The sequence below is a fragment of the Oryzias melastigma genome, linkage group LG2 (assembly GCF_002922805.2).
Source record: "Oryzias melastigma strain HK-1 linkage group LG2, ASM292280v2, whole genome shotgun sequence".
NCBI classification, from domain to species: domain Eukaryota; kingdom Metazoa; phylum Chordata; class Actinopteri; order Beloniformes; family Adrianichthyidae; genus Oryzias; species Oryzias melastigma.
The window spans coordinates 16,919,117-16,930,035 of NC_050513.1; the positions used below are offsets into that span (position 1 = coordinate 16,919,117).

Here is a 10,919-nt window from a genome sequence, read left to right on the forward strand (position 1 = left end):
AGATGATCAAAATATCAATTGGGGACGATGTATTTTTGCTCTGAAAGGCAGATTAATGTCGGATTTTAAGTTTATGAACTAAAATAAAGCCGAAAGAGGCGTGGTACCGCTACCGGAAGCAAACACATCTTCGTGACGATGAAGCTTCCGGTTTTCAAAGTAAAACTAGCGAGAGCTTTTTTCCGTTCAAAAACTGAGACTGAAGTTTCGCTCACAGACATAACTTCTGAGAAAATGAATTAGCTTTAACATCGGAGCTTTAGCTCCAGTGTTTACCTTCTTTTGGTTATGATAACTCTTCAACATTTGATGTAATTAACGAAACTCCATCTTATTCTGAAGAAACAGCCTGGCGCTGCTGAAAGGTGGATGTAATCAACGTGAATCAGCTGATTCTGCTGCGAAAAAAAGACTTTTCATAGGAGCTCTGCAGCAATATGTGATGCTTAGAACGTAAAATATTGAAGAACTTTGAAGATATAAAATTTTGTAGAACATTTTCAGGTTTTGTTGTTAAATGACCCAAAACAGCATTGATTTTTTATCCTTTTTAGGTTGTTTTATTGCTGAACCAGAAGATTGAAAAACAAAAAACAAAAAAAAAACTTTAAAATGACCACAAAAAAAATGTCTTTTTATCTAAATCTTTGTGTTTTTTTAATCAGATTAGTTGATTCTGATCACCTGTTCTAAATAAAGGTATAAATGATGATTAAATACAAATAATTTCAATTTTCATCCATCTAGTAAATAGACATACACATAGCAATAAACATTATAATAAAAAAGTAAGAATCGTGGTTCAACTCGTGAATCGTTGCTCTTGATTTGTGAATCGAATTGGATCACCACCTAAGTGATGATCCACAGCCCTACTCTCCAGGGAGTTTAGGGTACTCACTGGGTTCTCCACTCAGTGGGACATGCCTTGAACGCCTCTCCAGGGAGGCATCCAGTCCAGATGCCGAAGTTACCTCAACCTGCTCTCTCCATGTGGCCGAGCTTCTCATCCTGTCTCTAAAGGAGCACCCAGCTACCCAGCAGAGCAAGCTCATTTCAACCGTTTGTGTTTGAGGCCTCATTCTTTGATCATGACCAAAGGCGAGTAGTGAAACAAAGAGTTACTGGTAAATTGAGAGCTTCGCTTTTTATCTCAAATCCTTCTTCATCACAATGGGCCAACCAATAGAACACTTTCATAGCTTATTGAAAGTCCAAAGCGTTCTACAGTCACAAACCCTTTCACCTACTTGTACATACACATTCATTTACTCATGGTGGCTAAGATACACTCATGGTGACACTGCCTTAGGTGGGGAGTCAATGGTCTGAGTCCCTACGCTCACCACTCACCCGGTGAACAGCGTAGTGAGCTAACAATCTGCCTGGCGACTTAGCAAGCTCCACTACGCAGCGAGTGAGACTACTGAGTGCACACTCAAGCCAGTGTGGGCAAACTCAGATGGAGCCACCATGCAACCCGTGGACTAACCCACCATGGGGCACACCAATTCAGCCCAAAGGTAAACCATATGGGTCCCACATTGAAATGTTCACTGGGTCAAGCCATGTTCTCTCTGGTCGCTGGTAGCGCCTCAAAATTCTGTCCATAAAGATTACAAAACAGACCCAGTAATTTGAGGGCAGCCCTGCTGGAATCCAACATCCACAGGGAACAGATTTGACTTAATACCGGGAGTAGGAACCAAGTCCCTGCTCTAGATATACAAACAGCTTCCAGCTATTGGCCCTGACCTCGTGTTTCAAATCCACAAAATAAAGAGCCAGTCCAATGTGCTCTTCTATGGACCAAGAACCCCCAACAGTCTACGTAACACATAGGGCTTATCTGGTACTCCACAACCAAGATACAGAGTAGTAAGTAGAGGTGTAGCTGTACTGAGAGTAGCATAAATCCTCTGTAGTTGGACAACATCCTCTAGTTCCCTTTTAAAAAAATGTCACCAGCCCCCTGGTCTGGTAATCCAGAGACACTGTCTTTAAGTGCTGTGCAAAGTTGCAAAGGTATGTCACCCAAAACAGTCCTACCACATCCAAAAAACTTGAGGTAATCAGGACAGACCTCATCCACTCTAGGTGCATTGTCACTTAGGAGTTTTTTGACCACCTCGTACTCAATTCTTTGTCCTCAGCCTCTTCTTCTTCAGCCAAAAATAGGTTATTGTGATTTAGAAGATCCTCCAAGAGTTTTTCCCACATATTCACAGTGTCCTTAATTAAGGTCAACAGCTCAGCACTAGATTGCGATTGGTTGAAAGCTCAAGCTCAAAGTTTACAACTTTACATCTTGTGTGTCTGAAGCTACATAAACCTTTGCTGTAACAGGAGTATCTGTCCACCTCTAGAGGCCCTCCACTCTGATCTGTTTGCTCAACTGATGGACAGTACAAGTTAAGAAAAAATAGGAAATACAGATGAGAAATGTGAACAATTTGTAGATTACTGAGGATTACAGCAGCTGTGAGTTTTGTTGTTTAAATCACAAAGTGAGTATTTGTTGAATTCATAACATGAATCTGACAAACACTTACTGTTCCAGTCCTGAAACGCTGTCCTTGAGTTCAGGAATCAAATCCTTCAATCTGTCACTCTTGACAGACTCCCAGTTGGGCTCAGGTCCAGGTTGGTTCCTGTGAAGAATGGCGGTTGCTGGTGTGAGTGCTGAGCTCTGACATGGAGAAGAGTCCTGGACAGTTAGAGATGTTCATCTCACCTCTGAGCTTTGCTCTGGCTCTCATCTTCCCCACACAGAGTGCTTTTAGAGGGAGGGGCTCCCTCCTGTGTGTCCTCACACTGATCCATGCTGCTGGATTCACTGGATCCACTGGATCAGCTCACACACACCTTCTTCCAGCCTTCATCTGCAGAGGAAACCCTCATCATCATCAACTCTGATCCTCCTTCACTAACAGATCAGCTGCTCCTCCACTGATGGGCTCTTCTCTTGTGTAGGATAATGAGTCCCAGCTATTGTAGGATACACCCTGAAACGGTCATCAGTCTGTTACAGGACCTCACACACAAATCTCTGAGTTTGTACAAACATATTCACATTAACTTTTTTTAATAACAGAACGTATGGCTGAATGTAGAGGAGAAGGTGAGAAACTAGCAACCAGGGCCCCAACACTCCCCCCACCAGGACCCACTACAGGAGCCCCCCTGTAGAAGCCCAGTGAGGTCCACTCTCAGCTTGGGCAGAAACTAGGCCTCTCTGAAGTCCAGGAACCTTCCAAAGCCCACATGTCTGAAGACCCCACCAACCCCCAATAACCCCCACACCCCATAATATTCCTACATGGATTTGTAAAAACAAAAAAAAAAAAAAAACAGTCCTTTTAAAGCAGGGATCCCCAAACGTTTTCTTGTGAGGGCCATATAACTGTTTCTTTCTCTGATGTGGGGCCAGGTCAGTTTTTAGGCTAACAGAAAAACTGTAACAACCACAGAGTGTGTCCCAACGTAAACATTTATGTCTTTCTAGAGTCCCACACATAACCAAATGTTATATAATCCTGTTCTGCAATCTTCACAGAGAACATATTACTAAAACATTTCAAAAAGTAAATAAAAAAAAATGATGTGTCCCTGATATTGTTCAGGGGGCCATGCCAAATGTGGAAGTGGGTCAGATCCGGCCCGCGGGCCGTAGTTTGGGGACCACCTGCTTTAAAGTCTTAACATACTAGTAGCATACAAGGTCATTAGCGTTGTACATTTGCATTAGTGGTTTTTACCTGTTTTGGTCACCCAAGCTCCATCCATCCATCTAGAGAACCTGGATCCCTTTGGGGGTCATGGGATTGCTGGAGCCTATCCAAGCTACTGTTGAGTGAAGATAGGCTTCAGGTCGCTAGTCAATTGCAGGGCCACACACTCACGTGCACACCTGGGATTCAGAATCATCACTTAACCTACGAAGCATGTTTTGGACTGTGGAAAGAAACCGCTGTGTTGGAGAAAGCTGAAGCATGCACCTCCACACAGAAAGGCTTGATCCACAGACCGAACAAAATGACAGTTTCTGCAAGAAGGATCAGGTTTCCGCTGAACTGTCTCAACTCGCCTGCATGCAAACTTTCTGTTTTGAGGAAGCACTGATCTCTTTGTTAAATCTTCTGTTTTCTATTCTCACAGAGCTGACGCATCACACAACCCCTTTGTCACGACCGCAGAAAACAACAGAAGAGATTTTCACAAAAACTCACTGCGACGGAAGAATAAAATAGGAAAGTCTCACGTCTCTGTCTGCTTGAATAACTGAGCCCACTCTGAGGTTGAGTGCAGAGCTTCTCTCCCTCTGTGTCTTTGTGTGGGTGAGAGTGTTTCCTCCTCTCTCCATTTATGAGAAGTCACGTGACTGCAGCAGTTTGCAGTCACCAGCAGCTGCGCCACAGAGAAAACTGACTGTTTTTACGCTCTGATGGAGGCTGAACTGAAATCAAACTAAAATATTTTTGCTTAATCCTATTTTCCTCTAAAGGTTCTACATGAAAGTAAAAGTGAGGAAATGAAAGAAGGATGTTTCTGTTCTTACAGAACTCAGTTCTTCTCACATTCATCATACAGACTGAGAAAAAGATTCTGAATCCTAAATCTTTGCAAAAAACATTTGCCTGAGTAGTATGATTTCAATGCATGAGTCCGATCTCTCCTCAGAAATCCTCCTATTTGTTGTAATGTTGAGTTTTCTTACACACGTTTGCTGAAGCTTTGAGTCTTTTCAAGATACCCTCTGCACCTTAAAAAGAATTGCTCCCGGAGATCATTAGCATTTTTTTCATATATAATTGAATTGAATTAATATGAGAAGAATGATTAGATACAGACCATTGTGATCACTGCACCAGTGAATGGTGCCAGTGGTTCTTGAAAAGGGCCCAGGTCGGGTCCAGCCCAAGGTGAGGACGAAGGATCACTCCCACGTGCTCACCACTTGCAGGAGAGCTCAAAAGCAGCCGATTTGTGTATTTGGATGACAGTTGAGGTAGGTTTTTCTGCAGCCTAACCCCAAGATTTTTTGCTTTTGTGACTTGGAATGTCACCTCTGTAGGAGGAAAGGAGCCCAAGTTTGTGCAGGTCGAAAGGTCAAGAGGTACACGCTAGATATAGTCGATCTCACCTACATGCATGCCCTCTGGGTTCATTCCAAATGTTGGAGCTCGTTCCAGTGGACAAAAGGATCATGTCCTTTCACGTACGTCTCAGCAGTTCAGATTTCCCAGCTTTCCTGGTGTCTCCCGGCGGGATACTGGAAACCACTCCAACTGAAGACTCCATTGTCCTCCAGAGACACTTCCCCGCCCTACAGGGGCAACGACAGTGGGACGTCTAAAAGTACGATTCACAATGGAAATAAATAACAGAATAACAGCAATAGTTGGTATGAAAAGATCCCAAAGTTTTATTTTTATTTATCCCCTTTCAGGTTAATGCTCAAAGTTTCTAGCTATTGAAGCACCTGTAGCTTGAAACTGAATGAAACTTTAGTCATTCATTTTTGTTGCGAATCATGTCAGTTGTAAACACTTCCGTTGTGTTGTGACTTTTGTCGTTGTGTTGAGGCTTTTGCATTGATGTGAGCCGTGTCGACCACTGTAATTTCTTCCTTACAAACAAACTGGACACTTTGGCAGATTCAACACTAAAAGACTGAATTTTAAATGAAATATTAACATGCATCCTTCTTTTAGAGCAGAGCAAATTTATTTTTACTGTAGTCTTTTTGGATGGATTTTACTGAAAATGTTTCTCTTATTTACAGCTGAGGCCCCCAAAAATGTAGCTCTTTCCACACATCACTTCTCCTCTATGGTATTTTTGTTTAATCTAGTCATTATTCAGTTCTTTTTATAGTTGTTTATCCAGTAAGTAACTTGGAGGGTTCAGCATTTTTTTTAGCCCCTTCTAGTTCTTTTTCACGCTTTTGCAAATTTACTTGACCTTTTTTAGTCAAGGACTTTCAAATCCTTTAGCTTTTTTGGACGAGGCAAATAACTTCAGCATTTCATCAAAACATCCCAAATTATTTTGTACACACTTGTACTCAAGCAAATTTTAAGTCTTCAACCTGCGGCTCCAGAGCCACATGTGGCTCTTTTAACTCTCCATGGTGGCTCTCTGGTGGAAGAAAAAAAAAATAGTAATGATAAAAAAAATTGTAGATGAGCTAATATTTTAGCAACATGCTAACATTTTTGGCTAATTTGTTATATTGCGTTTTTAGTAGGGATGTCCCGATCCGATCACGTGATCGGGGACTCGATCGGAATCGGACTCCTTTGCCCGATCAGTATCGGATATTTCATTTATTCTCATTATGATCAGAGCCTTATATTTAATCTTATCATTTCGGATAAATACTCCACTAGAAGTCTGCATGTCATGAAAAGATCACAAAATCTCATCACCAGAAAACGCAGCAAAAAACGGCAGCAGCTCAACCAGAAGGCTAACTTGTAAACAAAGCTAGCTAGAAAGCTAACTTCCGGGACCAAAAAATATTTTAAAAACGCTTTAAACTGACAGCAAGTGTCTCTATTGGTTTGTCATAACTCAAACAACAACCTCCAAAGGTATTCCAACAGGAAAAGACAGTATTTTTTTCTTTTTAATGTGACGCTCTTTATCCTGCAGACAGATGGCTAAACAGCAGCTGCTAGCTGCTACATGCTAGCGCCGTGATTTAACTCCTTAGGACCCCAGCTGTCCTTTGATATGCCTCTTTTATTTATCTGACAGAGAAATAACAGTTAAGAAAATAATTACTGTGGTAATAAAACTGAAAATTTGATGTCTTAAGAACTTAAAAAATAAGCACATAATCTTAAAAATAAATAAATAAATAAAACTAATAAATTAAAACTAATAATGATATCAGCTATTCATGAACACTCATCAATTTTATGCTAAAACAAAGTCATAATTTATTTTTAAGAATTTTAAATGAGGACAGGAATCACATTTGGTCAAACATGTTCAATAGCTCTAAAGATGTTAAAGCTAAAGTTACTAAACTTTATCACATGACTAATTATCACTTATATAACAAGAAAATTGTATTTTCCTAGTTTATATTTGCTGTATTTTTACTTGTTTATTAAAGCTATATCACAGAAGTGTTTTATTTAAGTTTTTAATGATAAAAGAAGGTTAATGAAATATAAATGAGGGACAACACTAATCTGTTTGTTTAATTTATTCATGTTTTAAATGTCTTATAAAAGTATCGGATCGGGACTCGGTATCGGCAGATACACAAAATCAGATGACTCGGAATCGGATCGGGCCCAAAAAAACCTGATCGGGACATCCCTAATTTTTAGGCTACTTTAGAGTTTAGCTTCTATTTAAGCAGCAGGCTAACATTTTTGACAAATTTAGTCTAGTTAGAAAGTTTCTAATTCTTAACAGCAGCATCAACAGTATCATATTCTTTCAGCACCAAACATCCTCAAAGGACACAGTAAAACATCTGAAATGTTTGAATGAGGAATCTACGCCATCTGGTGGACATTCTTAGAAACTCCAACCCTGAATTCCCAAATAAAATCCAAACATAAATCAATGGATTTGTTCCTGTTGAAAAGACCTTTGGAACCAAATCATATCTGTTCATAAAAGCTGAATCTGTTCCTTCAGAGTTCTGTGGAAGACACTCACACACAAGCACCAACAGAACAACATGTCACAGCTAAAAAGAAAAGAGATCTCCACATCAAACTAGAACAATCTATGACAGTATTGAGGGATGTTTTACAGCTGAACAACTTGGATCCTTCTTCATATTAACATCACACTGATTATGTCAGATGAAATCTTTCCGATTTGAAGGAGTTTCCTTCATGTCAGAATAGGATCACAGATCTCCCATCAGGCCTTGCAGCTCCTGACTTTGTGATGAGTTCCTAAAGAAATAGTTAGAAACCTTAAGTTTGATTCTCTCACAGTTGACACCCGTGTTGATTTTTCCAGGTGTGGTTGAACTGTAGGATCTGTCACAGACACTGAAGCTCATGAAGAGTCAGGCTGGAAGTTGAGAATAAAATTGTTTGAGTGTGACAAGATCAGTTTTATAATGCATTTATGATTGATTTTGACTCATTTCTATGTTCATAATTGTAAATTTAATTACAAAACAATATATTTTCCTAATATTCTTAAAGATGCAAACCTGTACATAAAATTAATGTCACACAGCTCGAGCGAAATGAAGCATTTCAGTACCAGATGGGTGAGTTGGACCCCAATTTGTAACGGTTACTTGATCAGTCTACATGCGCAAATATTACATCATTTCCTCTATGTGGCCAATTGCAATAATTGGGTAATTTGATTTAGATTTACTCCCGTAGATTGAATAATTTTTGTATATTTGGTCTTTTAAGATACTAAACCTTGTAGTTATTTATTTAAATCATTCATTCATATTTACTAAATTTGATTTTCATGCCGGACAAACATCACATTCATAAATGTACTAATAAAAATCCTTCATCCCATTTTTATCTGCAAAATGTAAAAGTATGCCAAATCTATTAAATTATTAGGAATTTAAAGACTTTAGAAAACTAAGACCATATTTGACAAATACATTTTTAATATGTGGTGATACCATCTTTGCTCCCCGTCCTTTGAAGACTGAGATGTTTTATGTTCTGTTAGCAGAGATTCTTTGATGTTGAATTTTTGAAGTTTTGAATTGTTTGTTTATTTCAACTTAATTCTCTGTTGATGTAATATTTAATTTGTAAAACGCTGCTCGATATTAAAGGTGTTTTACAGCTCAACTCTTTCTTTCTTTTTTGCATGACGTTTCTTTTAGAGACCCGGAAGTAAACAAGACGAGCCGCTAACAGGTTAGCCGCGTTAGCATGCTAGCAGTGTTAGCTTGTGTTCAGAGGACGGCGGTGTTTTGGTCGAACGTTTGTGAGGTTTGTGGACAGAAAGGACGATACGTGGTTCGGTTCCGAACAATCCTCTTTAGCTAAAGTGTCGTAAATGAGTGAATGCGTGTTGAACGTAAAGACAACGTGGCTGTGATTGTGAGACTAGCAGATGATCGGAGCTGCTGCTGTTCAGAGGACTTTGGTGTTTGTTGGAGCTGAAGATCTTCTGCAGCTGCAGGAACCATGTCTTCAGAACCTCAGGAAGATTCTGACAGAGAACAACTTTCTGCTGCTGAAGGAATCATCTTTCAGAACGAGGAGGAGCTCTGTGGTCAGAGCAGAATGATGGATATCAGGAAACAGCTTCAGCTCCACGTTGTCGGTATGTTTACTGTTTCCACGTGACAACAATCAGATTCACGTTCGTCTTTATTTACCTGACTGACTCAAACTGTACGGCTGGATGGCTCCAATATTTCTCGCCGTGTATGTTATGTTTGGTCGTGGTTGTTGGCGCCTAAAAGAGAAATCATGTAAACAAAGAGATGTTGGGCAGCAGGGGCGTTTCCTGGACCTGGGAACACGGGGGGGCTTAGCCCACATCCTCACAAAAGACTGGGAGAATTTAGTGAGTGAAATCAGCCTTTCATTTAAAGTTTCTTGAGCAAAACAATACTGCAATATGTGCTTCAAAATATACTAATTTTTAAACTTAAACATGACAATGTAAAGAATATCCTATACATCAGTACTGATCTTATAAGACAAAATGATCACATTTGATATTACAGACAATTCCTATGTTTTGTTTTTCTCCTTTACAACCTCAAACATTATTTCTGTCAGGTTGCATGGAGGACTTTGGTGTCTGCAGATACATTTTATCCAGTATTGTGCTGTTTCTTTTCCTTTTTCTAGACTTCTCCTTTCTTTCAATGACAGTTTCCTTCTCATTTTTTACCTCTTTCCTTCTCTCATTTGCTTTCCCTCTATTACACCCCCCACCACCACTATCATGTCACATCTGTTAATCCTCATCTCTTTCTCCCTCTTTCAGTTGCAACTTTCTTTTTTCTTTTGTCGTCATCTTCTAATAGACCCTTTTCACGCTGACATCAGACAAAATGACGACAGGGCAGTGAGTGGGATTTGCAATTTCATGTTAATGGCTTTAGAACAGGAAACCAAAGAACTGAATGCTGTTTTACACAATTTTACATAATTAATAAAAGGTAACCTTACTAATTTCAACAGAAAAATGTCAAATATTTATTTTTGGAATACCCTGTAGAACTGTATTTTCATTTCCTGTCTTAGATTGTTCACAAATCTAAGTGAAAATTTGAGTAATCCTCCAATATTACATTTTTTTTTTGAAAATATCAACCTTTCATTTGAGCAGATTCTATTCTAATAGGTTCTATTTTTTGGTTGATGTTATTTGCACGTATTTTAAGTGCGATCAAGCATAAAAACTGATAGAAATTCATGTTGGCCACATTTAAAACCTTCAGCAAAGACGCACATCGCTGCATTGCTTGTACGCATTTTAATCGCTTCCCAGGATAAATATACTTGTTGTTTTACAGGATATTTTAGGGCACAGTTGTAAAATCAGGAATGGTTTGGTTCAGTGAAAATGTTAAGAGCAGCTATCCAGCCACGTATTTTCAGATTTCAAAATAAGAGCAGCCACGTAAAAAAAAAAAATCATCTCTGGGCGAACGTATTTTATAATGTTACGTGGATATGTCACTTTCATATTTTTGGCAACAGTTTAAATTATTTGATCTTTTTTTTACCGTTTTTTTTTTTCCCTGGAGTTTGAATACAGTTATGAAGAAAAACAAAGAGGAGCGATGCAAACACAAACGCGAGTAGAAGTCCGACGCGTTGCTACGCATGTTTTTAGGTCGGGTCACGAGCTCTACGCACAAATTGGGCACGCATTAAGTGCGTGATGAATCCTCATCACGGTTTAAGTTTTCCACTCACAATTGCCGCACAATA

General features: G+C 39.4%; 1 protein-coding gene across 1 annotated transcript in view; it reads left to right on the forward strand.

Moving 5' to 3' along the window:
• The first annotated feature begins 8,875 nt into the window (after positions 1-8,875).
• Positions 8,876-10,919, forward strand: part of LOC112156777 (zinc finger protein 436) — a 7,342-nt gene continuing 5,298 nt past the window's right edge. Inside the window, exon 1 of the mRNA XM_024289132.2 lies at positions 8,876-9,291. Within this exon, the coding sequence (XP_024144900.1) occupies positions 9,153-9,291 (139 nt within the window). The 5' untranslated portion in view covers positions 8,876-9,152. The remainder of the gene's footprint in view (positions 9,292-10,919) is intronic.